The following is an 18,397-nucleotide window of genomic DNA, read 5'->3' on the forward strand; positions in this document are numbered from 1 at the left end:
ATAAGTACCCTATTTAACTCTACTGGTCAGAAAATTCAGAATGGTGCTTATATATTACTACTTTTTTTAAAATGAGTAAGCACAGGGTGCCTGGGTGGCTCAGTTGGTTGAGCAACTGCCTTCGGCTCAGGTCATGATCCTGGAGTCCTGGGATTGAGTCCCGCATTGGGCTCCCTGCTTCTCCCTCTGACCCTCCCCACTCTCATGTGCTCTCTCTCTCTCTCTCTCTTATTCTCGCTCTCTCAAATAAATAAACAAAATCTTTATAAAAATAAAAAATAAAATAAAATGAGTAAACACATCATTTAATGTTTAATACATGCTTCTTGTTTGGGAGACCATGTATTTTAAACCATGCATCCAATAAGAAATGGTGGGTGAAGGGCGCCTGGGTGGCTCAGTTGGTTAAGCGACTGCCTTCATGATCCTGGAGTCCTGGGATCGAGTTCCGCATCAGGCTCCCTGCTCGGCAGAGAGTCTGCTTCTCCCTCTGACCTTCCCCCCTCTCATGTACTCTCTCTCTCTCATTCTCTCTCTCAAATAAATAAATAAAATCTTTAAAAAAAATTCTTAAGAAATGGTGGGTGAAAATTCCCTTGTGGTGAAAACTTTTGCTACTATTTATCCTGAAAGCCATTCAAAATGTGGCTTCCATCTCTCCATGTGAGGGCTGCCCAATGAGCTTCCTCCCTCCCTCCATTACTGCCCTCCTCTCTGTCCCCTCATTGGCAGCCTACCATTTCTCTTCTGTTTCCTTTGTTTCCTTTCACTTTATGTCTTTGCTTTATCACCACACTTCATCCCTAATGCCAGGACGGCTTCAGCCACAGGCAGAGAAGTTGCCTGTAGAGATCAATATGATTCTCCCCCACCCCAAATGATCTCTCAAATACATCTCCAACAGTTTATTGATATTTGAAATTCCATGGATAGAATGTCACTCTTTGACTTAAAACTAATTCTCTCCTGTTCAAACATAGCCCTGATTGAAAGCATTAAAACATTAGAGTGTAAACCATCTGAGTTAAGGGTCATAACATATCCACTCCAACCTGACCCCGTTTCACTGTTGAATAATAGATTGTGCATCATCCCCGAATTCCTTGAGGAAAGGGATTAAATCTATGTTATTACTTAGATTCAATGCTTAGAGCAAATACCTGACATACAATAGGTAATCACCACATCAATTTCATTTAATTAATTAATTAGAAAAACCAATATGAAGTGTCAGGTAACTTGTAGAGAGTTAAGGAGAGATTCTTCGATGAGGGGATGGAATCAGAATGGAGAATCTGGAAGTTTCTGGGCATGGACTTCCTCAACTGTACTGGCAACACAGCTTGACCCCACACAAATGACTAAGTGGTTTTTGGACAGGAGAAAAGAGGAATCAAAAAATATACACAATCTTCTACCCTCCTTCCTACAGTGAAAATACCCCTAATCACTCAGCCATCCTCCAGAGAAAGAACATAGACATCAGACAGCTCATTCAGTAATGATTGATCTAGTTTCCTCAGTAGGATCTCCCCATATCTAAATTCTATTGTCCTCTTTTTTAATATAGAATGGAATCTCTCCCCAAGAACCCCTCCCAATTCAGGGAGGCACAAAACTAAGTTCAGAGACAGATCTCATGAAACACCCCCTCCCCCCACTATCCTATGCCTCAGCCAGAGCTCAGAGCCCACTTTCACTGACAAGTGTGCTTAGGAATTGATCACACCAGAAACTTTAGAAAAATTACCATCAACATGAGACTTTAAAATCTTACCCTCCAACCTCTTTTTCTTTGCTGGGAAATTATGGAGAAAGTAGGCCAATCTAAAATGTAAGAGAGCTGACCAGAAAAGAGCAATAAATCTGAGGAATGAATGTGAATCCTCTGATCTATGTATGCAGTTACACATACATTAATGCTGTTTTTTCAGCTCAGATTAGATATAATTAAAACCCTCCCCAGAATCTCATCTCAGAACAAGCAATAGAGACTGTGCATCTCTCCATGGTGCTCATAAAATCACTGCCTTCTAGAACTAGGGCAGTTCTCCTCATCTTGAGAAGTATGAAGTCTCAATCTCTCCTTCTCTCTCTCTCTCTCACATACACACTCTCCCCCTATATATATCTCTCTCTGTCCCTCTAGCTCCCCTAATTTACTGCAGTGTGTGCCTCTGCTTTAAATATTCATAAAGCATGTGTAATTTATTTCACTATATTTACTATCATCCCCACCCAACTCATTTTGGAAAGTTTAGGCTATGTGTTCCCTCTTTTCCCACTATCTCTCTGTGACCAACCTATATACTCACAATAAATTTGGAAGACGGAGAACCAGTTTATTTTCTGATTTATTATAAATTTTCCAATTTGATCTATGGTTTCTTGTGGTTTTTCCAGGTGAAAAGAAGATGGCCACTTTATTTCCCAGTCTCCATAATACACTCAGGGCCACCACTTATAATCCATAGCTCTGATTTTTCCTTGACCAGCTGCAAACAGGAAAGCCTTTCTTCTGAATGTTCAGCCCCTTTACATTCTTAGCCAGTGGCAGCCCAACCTAAGTGGTTAGTATAGCCAACTCATCTTGAACCAGATCCATTTGTTTATTCCTAGAAGTACATTAAGAGTTTCTTTCCAATAAGCATGTAGTATCTAGAGTAGTATTCTGCTCACAGTGTTCTTAGGTCTGGAATGAATTTAGAATCTTGGGAAGCTGCCTAAACATTGAGTTGCTGCTCCACCCCAAACTTCCATCCTACAAAAATGAGATAGCCAGGGTGGCATTCATTATCATTCAAACCTCCAGAAACATTCCTTGAGCATCTACCTTAGTAGTTCGTAACCATCGCTGCATTTCTAGAATAACCTGGGGATTTTCTAAATATATAAATATTTTCATGCCTAGGTTCTACCCCAGACTAACTCTAAATCTCCAGGGCTAAGGTCAGGCATTGCTGTTTTGTAAAAGTTCTCCATGTAATTCTGATATACAGCCAGAACTGAGTACCACTGACTCACTAGATGCCATGCTCTGTCCTGAGTGCTGGGGATTCAAGGACAGAGAAAGCCCAGTCCCTGCTTTTAAGAAGTAATAGTCAATTGGCAGGGAAGAACCACTCAGTGAAGAGTGGACCATAACAGAAAGTGCTAACACAAAGTGCTGACTAAACTCAGAAAAAAGACAAATAACCCAATCTAGGGGAATCTGGGAAGATGTCCTGAGGGAGGTGCTGTCAGAACTAGCAGGAAAAAATACACCTGATATGCTCTTTGCTATAATAAGTATAGCTTTATAACAAGAGTGGTTTCTCTAATAAGAGTATAGCCTATTGGGGCACCTGGGTGGTTCAGTCATTAAGCATCTGCCTTCAGCTCAGGTCATGATTCCAGGGTCCTGGGATCGAGCCCCGCACTGGGCTCCCTGCTCAGCAGGAAGCCTGCTTCTCCCACTCCCACTCCCCCTGCTTGTGTTCCTGCTCTCGCTATGTCTCTCTCTCTCTGTCAAATAAATAAATAAAATATTTTTTTTTAAAAGCATAGCCTATTAACACATAATGAACCCTTAATATTCTTCCAACCCCTTTCCCTTGGCCTGTGTCAAGTCTCACCCTCACACTGAGTCTTGGATTCCTACCTGCTCCCTAGAATTCTGATTATGATAGTCCCATTATTATAATATCTTCATGAAACAGAGTTCACCACATCTTAGGCTTGGACTGTGGGCCATTCCTTGAGGAAGTTCAGTCCTTTGAGTCTGGTGAGGTTTTTTTCTTCCAGGCACTAACCCAGCCATTCTAATCATCTGTAGCCAGTTCACCCCTCCCACAGTGAGTAACCAGATGGGTTTTTGCCTGTGTTTAAGATGCTCTTCTCTCCCTGGTCACCTGTCAATCTCCTACTCCATGGTCAAAAAACAAAACAAAACAAACAAACAAACAAAAAAAACCAGCTCAATCATCACCTTTGGGAAGCCTTTCCCATTCAACCTCTTTAAACCCCCACCTCATCTTAAGTAGGATTGGTTGCTGTACTTTTTGAGTTCCGACAAAACCTATTCAATATTTCCTGGAACTAAGGTGCCACATCTTTCAATTTTGAGTTTCCAAAGTGTAGCATTCACCTGACACAGTGGAAGCACTAAGCACATGTATAAATATGTGAAATGAATGTGTCAATGGATGGATGGATGGTTGAATAGATGGATGGAAGGATAAAAAAAATGGGTGAATTATACTGCCTAGATGTATTTTATATCTTATCAATTCAGATAATAATGCAAAATAATACATGTTCTAAGTTATCTATTCTCAAAAAGCAGATACTAGTGATGTTCTTTCTTTTTCTTACATGTACTCTCTCTTTTCTTCTTTCACTTTTTACCCTATAACGAAGAGGATGTGGTGTTGTAACTTGTCTTCCAGAGTAAGTTTCAAGTAGATAAATAATTAGTATTCTGGGGGTATTTTGGAAAATTATAACTACTCCTCTCCAACCTTCCCTGAATTGTGTCATTCCTTTCCCCTAGATATGAAAGCATTCCCTCTGCTCCCTAAAGACAGGCTCTTTTCACAGAAAAAAAAAAAATACTCCACTTTTCACAGAGGTTGCTTTCAGACCCTGCTTATCAGATTTCTAGTGCCTCTCCATGAGTTTCTTTGAGGCATATCTGCCCTTTATTACCTACTCACAGCCACAGTGACACTTGCCAAGCCAGAGGAAGACATAAACAACACCAGCCTTGCCTTCATTTTTACATTTCCAATCCCTCACAAAAATATATAGGATAACTTATATTGCCTAACAAAATCAACTACCTCTTTTATTGCCTCACATTATACATTTAATTTTAAAAATTCACTATTTAACAAACATTATCAGAAACAAAAATGACATAATATACCCATAAGTCCACCCCTGCAACATATCTAACTTATTATTCTATAATGTGTTCAAGTCCTTGTGCATGCAAAATCTGTATGCAGCATGCAATTTGTGTTCTGCTTTTTCCAGTTAACATGACATAAACATTTTTATTATCATACTTTTTGGCCAAAGGGAAGGCTCTGTTTTTACTTACCCTTTAAGTAAAGGTGGTATAGGGAAAAGGTCTAGATTTAGACAGATTGAATTCTGGCTCTGCCACTAACTTGTTAGGTAGCCTAAATCTATTTATTTCAACTTCTGTAAGCCTGTTTGCTCATTAGTAACATAGACATGATAACAGCTTACTTACAGAATTATGTTAAAAATTAACTTCTGTATTTAAGGTGCCTGACAGTGTTTGGCTTAAAACAGGCATTCATGAATGTGTGACTCACAGGTAACAGTAATATCTTTAAAACATGGATCTATCATGAATTAGAATATAAAGTACACATGAATAATTAAGATAAAATACAAGACTGAATTCAAGTACATTCTACCTTTGGGTTCCACCCCCAGAACAATGAGAGTTTATATTCACTCACCTGAAGTTAGAGATACTTAGGTGGAAAAGCTTGAAAATCACTGAAATCTATCACCACTCTTCCACAGATATATTTGAGTGACCTGCCTCAGATCACAGAATGTCAGAACTAGGGCTGGAAATAGAACTCCTATTTTCTCAAAAGCTGTTGAAAGGCTTTGATACCAAATATCACCTTTCTCATCACCACAGCCTCAGACAATACAGCACAAAAAGCAGACATCAGTAATTAATCAAAACTTTTTCAGAGGGATTACACTGTGGCAAAATGAAAAGAAAAAAAAAAGAAACACATACTAGGTATCAGCATGGTAGTCATGACTAACAAAATATTAGGGAGAGGTAAACTAATGCTGAGAGAGGTTATGTAACTTCCCCAAGAGCACATAGCTAGCTAGTGGTGAATTTGGGAGTCTGAATCCACATCTGTATGTCCCCATCATATTTCAACTAGAATTTAACTCAATGAAAATCAACAGATATTTTTGACTGCCCAATCTGTGCCAGGTGTTGTGTTAGGCAGTGAACAAGCAGATGCAGTCCTTGCACCCATGAGGCTTATTGTCTAGATGAGAAGACCACTGAAAGGGAAGCAAAATGTGTGAGTGTCAGGTAAGGTAAAGTACTTACAGTGTTTGTAAAATATACACACAATGAGAACATGTAAATGTGAGCCTCTACTCTGCTCAGAATTCAATTATACCATAGGTTAAACGTGCTTACACATACTGGCTTGGGAATCTGACCACCATTATTCTTCTGCATTATTTCTGTGGGAAAATGTGTGCTGAATTCTAAACTGATTCAGGAGCACAACTAAGCTCAAAGTTGGGGGCACAACCATACTCAAAGTTGGTACCTGCTTTTTATATGATGCTTTAATGCAACAGCAGCAGATTTACCTTTCTTATTAGCTTCTGCTGAGTATAAAAAATAAAATTAGCATCAGCATATATTTCTAGAAAGTACAGCAATTGAGATGCGAGGATCAATCAAACCACAAAGATTAATTATTGAATATCTGCTTGGAATTCGGCACTGTGCCCAAAAAGTGTAGAAATATAGAAGAAATATAAGACTGGATCAACCCTATCCTTGGAGAGTCTGTAAACCAGATATCAGATATCCATATAAGAGTAATTCCAGTAAATGGTAGGCTATGTAAAAATTTTAAGAGACTAGGATGGACATATGACTGTGGAATGGCTAGGTGGATCAGAGATCAGTGAAGTTGACCCCAGCTTCAAAAGACAGCTATAATTTCGATATCTGGGGAGAATTCATCATGGCAGTGGGAGGAGTGTTCATCGTGGAGAAAGGCATAAAACAAGGTGGGCTGTGAAATAATGAATAGACCACTGAGGCCAATGTTGGGGAGTATTGGAGAATAATGTCTTAGAGGTAGTTCTGAATGAAAGAGCATTTTATCTTTATCATTTTGCCATCCCCAATGCCTAGAATGGTGCCTGACAAAGTGGGTGCTCAGTTAATGTTTAGTGAGCTGTGAAATAGAAAGACAATGCATTTGTTAAAGAGAGAAATAACAAAAAAATGTACGAGTCCTCTTTCAATGGTAAACCAGACAAGCATAACATGATAAGAATAAGTGTAAAACTGCACATAATTAAGTGCTAAATTCTACAGTAAAGCCAAAAGTTGTCAAAATGCAGCAGAGAAAGTGACTAAGACAAGGCAAAAAGAATCTGTGATGATTTCTTAATGCAAGAGGAAATTGGGTTGGGTCTATTAGGAAAGGCAATGTTTGGCTCTTAGAAGTCCACAATTCAGATGCTTGTAGGGTGAGGCAGATAACATAAACATGAGAAGCCAGTCATCTTAGAAGCACAACAGGAAGTGGGGGGGTCTGTGGCTTTTATTAAATAATTTGGCAAGCCAAACAAAATATATCTGTGGACTAGATTCAGGCTGAGAACCACCAACTGGACAACTAGACAAGCAAAAGGAAGAAAAAGAGTTCATTCCAGATGGAGGAAACAGGTAAAGGACAAAGAAGAAAGAACATGAAGGCCTGGAGGAAGACCCAGAGTCCGGTCTTACCAGAATGCAGAATGCTGGCTGAAAATAGCAGGAAATGTGATTGGAGAGAAAAGCTAAGTTGAGTTTGGATTCCAGGTAGAAGAAAAGGTAATAGGTGGAGAGCCAAAGATAATTTCAGCATGTTGCATTGCTTGGAGAAACTGCTGAAATTAAACATTTTATTTTCTAATCTGGGTTGCTAAATCAACTGCGTTTATCTCTAAGATGAATGTTGCCTGAAATCTCCCTGAGAAAATGTCCATCCTAGAACTCCTTGATTGTTTTCTAAAAACTTTCCTTGTTCAGTCACTAGCTGCTGCCCCTAGGTTGTATATGACAGTTGGGACGCTATAGACAGAGCTGTGGCTCAAAAGCATCTTCAAACACAGAACACTTTCTTCCTTGCTTAACACATTTCACGTAAGGATTTACATTTACACTGGTTGAACAAATCAAAGTTATGGTTCCCTCAGTAACTGTAACCTGGACCAAACATAGCTATATTTTTCTGCTGCCAAGTGGGCTTTTAACTCATGCCTCCCAACTGTGAAGGGGAGATTTAATTCAGACATTATGCAAGAAATGCTTTCTGGAAAGCAAGTGGCTGGCCCAGTGAAGGTTTAGTGTAAATGGCTGTTCCTTTCAACTTGTGCTTTTATGCAAAGGTTCCCTGCAGACAGAAATATTCCACAGACCCTCCACAGTCTTTCATGGTGAGCGAAAAGATAATTTCTCCACTCCTGCAAGCTGTCACGCTTGTTCATTCATGGGTCAGAGCCCAGCTTTGTTACTGCAGGCATTTGGTGTCAATGAAAGGCACTACAAGGAGCCAAGCATGGATGACAGAGTAAGGCGACTGGGGCTCTTGCCCAAGGGGCAAATTTAAGGGGCATCAAAAAACTCAAAAATAGAGACAAATAAAATTTAATGCCATATTTTTAAAAATAAAAGTTAATTCAAAAAATCCATGATGAACAAAATATCAAAATGTTGATTTTTTAAAAAATATTGCATTGATATATTATTTTTATAGATTACTGAATTTTTGGTGCCCTCTTATACTTTGCTGCTGTCCAGACAAGTGCCTCATTTGGTTCACCCTTGTCCTGGCCCTGAGAGGCAGTCCATGTGGGACAGAGGACAGACAGAGCGAATGAGGAGAAGCCCTGATGGATTCGGCTGTAGGCAAACTCCTTTAAACTTTGGTCACGGCAGATAAAGGAATATTGAAGAACATCTCAAGAAATATTTCTAGTTGGTATTGATGGAACAGAACGTGCTGGATTATTAATTTTATTGGAGAGAGTTCTAGTCAACAATCAACGAAAGCTGTCTTCTAATTTTCCAGGTGGATTCTCTGAGAATAAACGACACAGGGACCATCTGTTAAGTTATGCCAAACCACTCACTTTCCAAGCCTGCCAACTAAAGATCAAGTGACATTCAAGCCCCACATGTTGGCCTAGGAATTACTGCAAGGACAGGGCTGTCAAATAGCCCAAGTGAGATGCTATAGCCTCCAAGGTCCAGGCAGGCTTTTATGCTCTTCCACATTCCCAGTCCCCAGGCTAGTCCTGGGTTTCTGCGTGCTAACATGGGTTTAGTAAACTGCTCATCTGGTGGTAGGTTCCATTTGCCTCCTGACAGGCTTAGGCAGTTAATAGGGTGGAATCCTCTGGTAAGGCCAGTCATTTGCCTGCAGATTTTATTACTGTCTCCAATAAAGCAGAGAAAACCCCTTATCTATCAGCATCCCTTCACATTGGAATAGGTATGCTTTGGGGAACTGCTCATCCTCAAAATGCATTCTTTGTAAGTGAGCAATCACTCCTTAAATACTTCAAAGATATGCTTTTATTTTTTTATTTATTTTGCAGTAGTGTTAGCTTTATGGACAAGTTGCAAAAATAATACAGAAATTTCCTATATATCCTTCATCCATCTTCCCTTAATGTTAAAATTTTAATGTCAGTGTGACCAGAGCACAATTACTGAACCAGAAAATTCACATCGGTACAGTCCTATTAACTAAACTACAGACATCATTCTAATTTTGCCAGTATTCTTGCTAATGTCCATTTTTCAGTTCATGGTCCAATTCAGGGTCCCACATTGAATTTAGTTGTCATGTTTCTTAAGTCCCCTCCAATCTGTGGCAGTGCTCTGTCTTTGGAGGCCCGACCTTCTGAAGAGTGCTAGTCTGCTATTGCTTAGAACATCCCTCAGTTGGGGCTTGTTGAAGCCTTCTCATCATTAGATTGAGGCTCTGCATTTTCAGCAAGACTCCCCACATAAGTGGTGGTGTCCTTTTCAGTGCATCTTATCAGGAGGCAGATGATGCTGATATGTATCCTTTCTGGTGATGCTCCTTTCACCACTTGGTGAAGGGGGTGGCGCTCATGTTCCTCTACTGTAAAGTTACTATCTTTCCTTGTGCCATTAAAAAGTGGATACTTTGGGAAATACTTTGAGATCATGCAAACACCCTGTTTCTCATCACACTTTTGCCCATCACTTTTAGTCCCTGTTGATGGTTCTTCCTTCTGACAATGATGACTGTGGTATTTGCCTAATCAAAAATGAACGTTAATCATCTCTAAACCCTATTTAAGGCCCAAAGACCAAAACCTACTGAGGTGAAAGGTAGCAGTCTCCTGTCAAATGTGCCTTTCCTGTGGCTGTGAGGTGAGACACTCAGTTGAGGTACAGTGAGCCCTATGGCACCTGGCTCCTCATCCCCACCCCTCACCGATGCAGAAACTAGGGCTCTTTCTCACTGACCTATGTAAACACTCAGTACTACCTGGGAAGAAATCATTACCAGTTGATAAGAATTGCCATGGAAAATGGAACATATTTCTATATCTCTGCTCTAGGTTGAGTGTTTAGTTTGTCTTAAAATCGCTGCATCCCTGGAGCATCCTCTCTTTGACCATGAGAACTTGTAGACAGCAGTTCCAGGGCTGCTGGGGAGCAGAGAAGGGCACCACCAGGCTCCCCTGTGCTTTAGGGTTTTTATTGTTCTTGGCAATTCTGTTGAGTCCCAGGCAGTGGTGTGCTGCTGTGTGTTTATCAACTGGCTCTCCAGGAAGACAAAAACAGAGGCCTGGGTATACAGTGTTTGGCAATTCTGTAGTATGAGGACCCCCTTCATGACTGACATCACTGAACACAGAGTCGGGAAGAGATGGACAGCAGCAGAAGAGGGTTCAATAGTATTTCTGTCATAGACACAACAGATGTAAATAACCTCAAGTACACAGATAAGAATAAAGTTTAGTAAGATAATTAGGAACTGATGTGTTTTGAGTATCTATTTATTATGTTTGATTTTAATATAGCTTATTTAATTATAGATATTTATATAAATTTTTAATAATGGCAGTTATTCAACAAATAACTCACAAGATTCCTAAAAATTTAACACTTGGTTCTCATGAGCTGGTGTGAGCCAGCTCCAGCACACCGCCCCATACAGTAGCTATCACGAGCAAAATTCTGGAACACCCCAAAGGAGCCCCTGAAAAGGCAGGATGACACTTTTTGCCAGACCCTTCAGGAACCCATATGAGGTCCAGATGCCCTGCAGGGAACGGCTCTGCTCCAACAGCAGCATCTGTGGCTTCTTGGCAAGCCTCCTGTGGAGCCTGTGAGAGCTCCAAAGCATCTGGCTGCCACCAGGCCTGCCTCAAGGGTTATTTTCAGCATTAATGGGGTACAGAGTTCTCCCCACGCTCAGTACCTATTTGCTATTCTCCCAGGGGGCCACTTAGTCCTTTACTGTTCTTTAAAGAATTATAGGCCTGGAACAATTGGAAGGAGCATAGGAGGGAAGGGGAACAGAGAGGCAAGAAAAAAGTCACATGTACTGAGTATGGATTATATGCCAGGCACAGTGCTGCATGTTTGCACCGATGTTCTTGTTTACTATAATCCCGATACACATGGAGAAAGAGTACCCCCATTTTACAGAAAGAGTGCCTGACTTCCCAAAGTTCCCACCCTAATAAAAAGCAGAGCAGGATGTATCCACAGCTCTGCTCATCACTGTGGCCCCAGCATAGAGAGTATTGCACGTGATAGCAGCTCTAGAAGTATTTGTGGGTTGGATACATGAATGTAGCCTGACTCCAAAACCTGTCTCTTACCTCTACCAAGGAAATGAAGCCGGATAAAGTGCCCTTAAATGGTAAAGTGTACACGTGAAGTGGCAGAAGGCAATATGTGTGTGAGAGGTTGTTGAGAGTGAGATGGGGGATTCCCTGCAGGCTCTGCTTTTTACTGACTCTCTGACCTTATTAGGAGTACCCCTGGCCTCTCTCTGAGGCTAGGCTTCCTCACCAGTAAAATGGGGAGAGTAAAACCTACCTTCCCATGTGGTTGCCAGAAACAAACAATTGGGATGCATGAGAGAACACTTTGCAGGCTAAAGTGTGCTGAGAAAGAAAGTATATCATATGCCACCATCCATGACATCATAACGTTGTTCTATTGGCCTAGAAAGGGCACATTTAACACCATGGAAGCAGAGGAAGAGCAAGGGGTGAAAAGAGAATGGCTTCGGACATAGTCTCATCTATTTCAGCTTTAATTTGGGGCTTAATTAGCTGCTCTCTGTTTGGAATGCACCACAGATAGAAGAATTCTTGCAAGCCTTGTCTCCCTGCCTTTTTGTTTGAAATATGAGGGAACATATAGGCTAGAAGAAAACCCTGCTGCTTCTGCATGGTGGTATTGATTCCTGGGAATTAAATGGTAATTCAAAGAGGCAGCAGCGGCCTCCCTTTAACCCTGCATCAAGCAGGCCGCCTGGGATTATCAGAGAGCCCAGAACTAGGGTGGCCATAGGGGGTGCTCTTCAGAAGAAGACACCCACCTACAGACTTCTTTCCCACATGGCAGGTCAGGAGTAGTGCTGGCCCAAGAACGCCCTCTAGACTGCTCCTGGTGCCTACCATTGTCCTTTCCCCATGCATCGGAACCCTAATGGAGCTGCTGATGCTATCTTCCTTTTGTGTCAATGTCTGATCCTCTTTACAGGAGGGGCATGAGCATGTGTACATGTGTGTATATGTACATGTGTTAAATCACACATGCATATTCAACACATTAGACAAATCACCCATTGCAGGTGGGGGAGGCAGGAGAATGGGAAAAAGAGATGGAAATAAAAGGTAAGAAATACATACACACACAAAAACAAACAAAAACCAAACAAGGGAGGGCCTTGCACATACCAATGATGGTAATGTGTCATAAACTGAGGGTGATTCATTCAACCCCTGCACCTGACATCCAAGGAATGCAAAAGAGAAAGGAGAATACCCTCCTAGCCCTCAGAGCAGAAGACCCAAGGGAGAAATCAGATTCCACCATTGATTTGAGCAAGTCATATTCGTTCATGTATTCATTCCTACAACAGATTTGTGAGCCAGGCATTGTGAGGGAGGTGGGCAGGGAAGGGTCGAGCTGCTGTAAAGTTGGTCTCTGTCCGCACAGCACTTCCGGTCCCATAGGCAGAGAAGTCCACAGAGGATGACAACACAGATGCCATGACAGAGCAGGAAAAAGCTGCTCCTAGGACACAAGAGAGGGGCTGGGGAAGAGGGTTATTGAAAGAATTTTAGTGAAGCAGGAGGATGGAGAGCGAAGGTGGAATTGGCAAGAGGCGAGGCTGAAAGTGGGAGTTCTGCAAAGCCAGTGAGCAGCGGCCTGCTATCTGAGCTTCGGAGCTCAAAGCCTGGAGGGGGACACACACAGGAAAGTGCAACACCAAGAAATTAATGCTGTAATATCAGTCTAAAGACATAGTTCCGAAGACACAGAGAAGGAAGTCCTTGATTCTGTGTAGGGGTTTGCAGGGGCAAGGATGAGGGCATGGGACTGGGAAGACTTTAGAAAGGAAGTATTTATTGTCTGAGTTGAACCTAAAAGGTATTCAGGGTTTTACGTGAATAGAAAGAATGGGAATTGAGAACACTCCAGGCAAAAGAAAATGCATGAGCAAAAGCCTTCTCTACCAGCATCTAAGCTGATAAATAAAAATACCAGAAATTCCAAACTGTCCGTGACTAATAGTGTGCCTTGGTTAACCAGCCCCCAGATTTAGTCAATGGACTTAAAGGGTTAAAAAAATAAAACGGCTGATTCTGGGCAGGTAAAACCAACTCCATCTCCTGTTCAGACTTAGGAGTCATCTCTACATACTTTATGATTGCTAAGCAGGGTACAAAATGATGACTCTTCTTTCTGTTAGAGGAATGAAACATAAAAACGAAAAGCCTGTTTTAAGAGTTGGGACAAAAAAAAAAAAAACACTCCCTCTGGGTTTGGCGCAAAATTAAATCGTATGAGTTACTCAGCATCCGGCAAGGCACAGAACGACGCCAGTGTGAAACAGCCTTTCAAAGTAACTGGAGTTGACAACTAACCTTGCTCTGCAAGGGGAAGAAAGGAGTTAACAGAGGCAGAAGTCTGGCCTTTCATCCTTCACCTGAGCCTGTCCCTTTCATATGCCAAGTGCAACTCAAGCAAGCTGGGGAGAGAATTTAACAGCTATCATTAAAAAAATATCAACACCCAGGCTAAGGTGGACATCATCCCCTGAGTCATATGCCACCCAGGGTTACAATGGATAAGGTAATAACAGGGAAACAGAGCTTCCTCATGCCATGCCTGCTGTGCTGGACTGTAATTACCCAAACATTGACAATCGATTGAAGACTAGCATCCTTTCCCATCCCCCAACACACAATGCCCTCCAAAAGAAAGCTTGGCATACTGCACTATAATTTCTAGATTTCCACATGTGGTTCTATCCCTGAGCAATTGTTCCTGCCCATAGATATAACCTATAGTTGGGTGGGGAGACAGGGTTTTCCATGGTGCCAACAAAGTGACAGTAAAATGGAATGGCTATGCTGTTATCAGCAGAGAAGATCCAAACAACCAGAAGAAAAATCCAGGACATTTATCCTGGGAGGCTTTTTTTTTTTTTTATTGTTCCTCCAAATTTCCAACTTTGAGAAGTCGGTGCCTATGGAAACCAAATAGCATGCCTGATGGTCTGGATTTTCAAAGTCAGATATCTGCACAGGCCATGTCCCCACTACTGCATGACAATGAATTTATGAGTACAAATGAATGTGCTTGAAGATTTTGCCATTTTATGGTTTATTAAATGCCATATTGGAAGATGCTAGGTTTTGTAGACTGGAAAAGGCTCTTTAATTAAGATGGTAAAGGACTGAGGATGAATCCAACCAGTCTTCCATTTCCAGTGAATACTGAAGATAAAAAAAATTAGGTCATATTAGAGTGATGGTTATTAAAGTGTAGTCCTTGGCCCAGCAGCATCCACATCACCAGGGAACTCAGAAAAAGAAATGATCAGGTCCCATCCTCCAAACATAATGATCAGAAACCTGTTTTTACAGCTCTTCCAGGTCATACTGATCCATGCTTAAGTTTAAGACTTTCTGCACTAGAGCTGTGGGTCCTCCGCCCTGGTTGCCTATTATCACCACCTGGTAAAGTTGTCATTGTGATGCCCCACCAATCCCAGACCAATTAAATCAGAATAGCTGGGGGCTAGAGACTTGACACAGCTGCTTTAAAAAACTCCTCCAGTGATATAAATGTGCAGCCAGAGTGGAGAGCCACTACATACCAGAACAAGAAAGATTTAGATGAGATATTTTGGGACTTCTGATTTTCAACTGGGTTCAAAATAATAATGGCTACTGAATGAGTCTCCTTCGTGGAACAAAAACCTTTTGAGAAGAAAAGAGATCTCCATCTTCATTAGCTGAAGAGGTTGGCTATGAAGCTCTTCAAGAGCATCAGAATCTTATACCAAACTCAGTGGTAATAATAGTATTTAATAACTCATCCAGCAAAAACAGTTACTCACCATAGGAAAGAGGTGGGCTAGGGCCCATAGTCAGAAGTCATTATGAAAGCAATGCACTCAAGAGGCAGTCAAGAGTGACACCACACCTCCCACACACCTCAAGTCCAAATGCCACAATCCTCCAAGGGGAGCTCAGAGCTTCCCACTCACTTCTCGGCTTTGAAGCCCCTAGTACCCAGGGTACATGAGACAGCAGGCTCTTTTCACCAGTGTCTGATGTTACTCAGTGTGCAAAATGATAACAACCCATCAGAACAGAACTCTAGGAGACCACTCGCATGGCATGGGCAGAGTCTGAGCACTGCTGCTTAACAAATGAACCATGAACTTCTACCCAAACCAGGAAAATGGTTGACCCATTGTAAGTGTGTTCCTCAAATTAGGGTCCACTGGCACATCCCAAAAAATCCAGGATTTTTTTCCCCACGAAAAGGGTTATGAGGATTACTGAACTGTAAGAAATATTGTAAACTCTTTTCAACAGGAAGAGGCAACATTCTTTAGGATGTTTCTGGAGAAATGAGGGGCCAACTCTCATGTTCCTACACTACAAGTGAAAGTAAGACCAAACTCTCCCTTAATTTTTTTTGTAAAAGATCAAATAGCAAAGACTGGAACCAGTTCAACAGCTGGTTAACACCACCATCATCATAACAATATCACAGGGTGAATCTTGATTATCCAAGCTTTTGGTTATTATTCTCCATCTCCCCCAAGAAAAAGAGGGAGGATAGGAAGAAAATGAGAGGGAGAAGACCATGCTCTTGTATCTCTCATGCCCATGGTTATGCGGACTTTGGAGTCTGACTGACCTGGATTTGAATTTTGGCCCTGTCATTTATTTGCTGTCTGGCCTTGAATGTTAAGTCTATGAATTTCAGGTTTTTCATCTTTAAAATGGGAATAATAATCCTTAGCACCAATGAGGGTGAACAGAGAGAACACTTGGATGGCATTCAGCACAGTGCCTAGAAAACAGCAAATGAAGTAGTAGCTGTGATCATTAATTATTCACCCTTGAACACCCAGCTTCAGTTCCTTTGCAAACTTCTTTGACAAAAATGCATACACAGACACTCATACACACAGACACACACACAGACACACACAGACAGACAGACAGACAGACACACACACACACACACACACACACACACACACACACACACACTCTCAGAGTCTTTGTAGCTCCAGGACATCTTGTATGCATCCATGAGATTTTAGTCATTACATTATGCTGCAATTGCCTATTTATATAATCTGTATAGATTTTCTTAAGGTAAGAGGCCAGGCTTGTGTGTCCTCAATGCCTGTCACGTAGCTGATATATCATATATGTTTATGAATGAATGAATGGATGAATGAATCAAGCCACCGCATTTACCTAGTAATGAGATAAGAAGCTTAATTGGGATGGCAAAAATGGAAAGGACAAGACACATAAGGAAGTTGATAACAATCGCTGACTAGGGGATACAAGCAGTAAAGGAATAAAATAATAAAATGAATGCTCTGCAGTGTTTTCTAATGATAGCCAATCATAGATATAGTTCATCCAGGAAGCCCTTCTTTGAGCATTTTCTTGGGAGGAGAGGGGTGGGGGGAATGTTTATACATACACTTATAAAATACTTGGTTGTTTAAGTCTACCTAGTCCTCTGAAACCAGCCCATCTAGGAAAGGAGTGCTCTTGGACATTACTCAAAGACAAGGTAAGGTTGCCAAATGAACCTGAGTTAAATCAAGAATCCTTACCTTCCTCTTCCAAATCTTAAGAATTCTACATCTTTACCGTTACCACTAATCTATCTCCCTTGCTCTCTTCTGCAGACTCTGCCCTTTTGGAAGCCCTCTACTTACTCCCCTGAAACTTTCCCTTTGGTGCCATCCCTGCCTAATCTCTGAATGATGTCTACCAAATATACATTGGCTTCACTGCCATAGCCACCTCCCTACCACCATCCCACTCTTCACCCTGTCTCTAGAGTCTAGGCCTGAGCAATCTGCTCAGCCAGAAAAACCTTAACCATTTTCACCATTGCAAGAGATAACCAAAGAAACAAAATCAAAGTAAATCAGCTAAAAAAAAAAAAAACAGATAAGAGGGTTTTCTTGACTGTGTACGCATAGGAAAGTCTCCCTCCTGCCTCTGTAAGCAAGGTTTCAGTAAATGGACAAGTCTTCTAAAAAGTCTGCAATACATCCATGCCTACACCCTGAGAAATCCTGTCCAACAAGAAATATGGTGACATAAGGCTACATGCTTAACTCCAGTCCCCAAGCCATCCTTCACAGCCATGGGGTTTAATCACTGGAAAAGTAGGCCCGCTGAGCAAGCCATCGACTTTTATCTTTAGACTTCGACTGCTATTCATCAGCATCAATATTTTAGAGCTTAATCAGCTCAGTGCTAGTCTTAGTCCAGAACATCTACATCATCATGAGGACTCACCGCATCCTGACAGCTGAGGACCTCCAAAATGCTGTTGAGTAGTTCGACACAGTACTTCTTCTCCTGGACCTGGTGTTGCATCTCATCCTTATGCTCCAGCAGCTCCTTCAGTTCTTTGGTGATGACAGGAAGGAGAATGTCCCGGCATTCTGGAAAGAAGGCAGTTCAGAGGCATTTGAGCGTCCTCATTCTGTAGTTCCGTTCCTTCCTTCCTTCCTTCCTTCCTTCCTTGCTTCCTTCTTCTTTCCTTCCTTCCTTTCTCTCTCTTTCTTTCTTTCCTTCCTTCCTTCCATCCTTCCTTCCTGCCTTCTAGATAATTTTTCTTTAAATAAATAATTCATGAATATATTCTCCTTGTAAAGGAATTTAAATATTAAAGATTAGGTGAAGATTTCCTTAGAACATCATTCACAATTCCAGTCCCTCCCCAACACTTGCTCCCCAGAGGAAACCAGTTCTTTTATTCCATATATATGTGTGTAAAAGAACTGTATATGCATATATATACATACATATACAATTT

At 41.3% G+C, this 18,397-nt stretch overlaps 2 protein-coding genes across 2 annotated transcripts in view; one reads left to right on the plus strand and one right to left on the minus strand.

Moving 5' to 3' along the window:
• The window catches only part of DOCK2 (dedicator of cytokinesis 2), a 407,160-nt gene that overhangs the window by 237,073 nt on the left and 151,690 nt on the right, over window positions 1–18,397 (minus strand). Inside the window, exon 26 of the mRNA XM_027605817.2 lies at window positions 17,875–18,023. Coding sequence (XP_027461618.1) covers window positions 17,875–18,023 — 149 coding nt within the window. The remainder of the gene's footprint in view (window positions 1–17,874; window positions 18,024–18,397) is intronic.
• INSYN2B (inhibitory synaptic factor family member 2B) overlaps window positions 1–18,397 on the plus strand; it is a 180,038-nt gene that overhangs the window by 144,523 nt on the left and 17,118 nt on the right. The gene's annotated exons all lie outside the window — the stretch shown is intronic.

This window comes from Zalophus californianus, chromosome 5 (assembly GCF_009762305.2).
Source record: "Zalophus californianus isolate mZalCal1 chromosome 5, mZalCal1.pri.v2, whole genome shotgun sequence".
NCBI classification, from domain to species: domain Eukaryota; kingdom Metazoa; phylum Chordata; class Mammalia; order Carnivora; family Otariidae; genus Zalophus; species Zalophus californianus.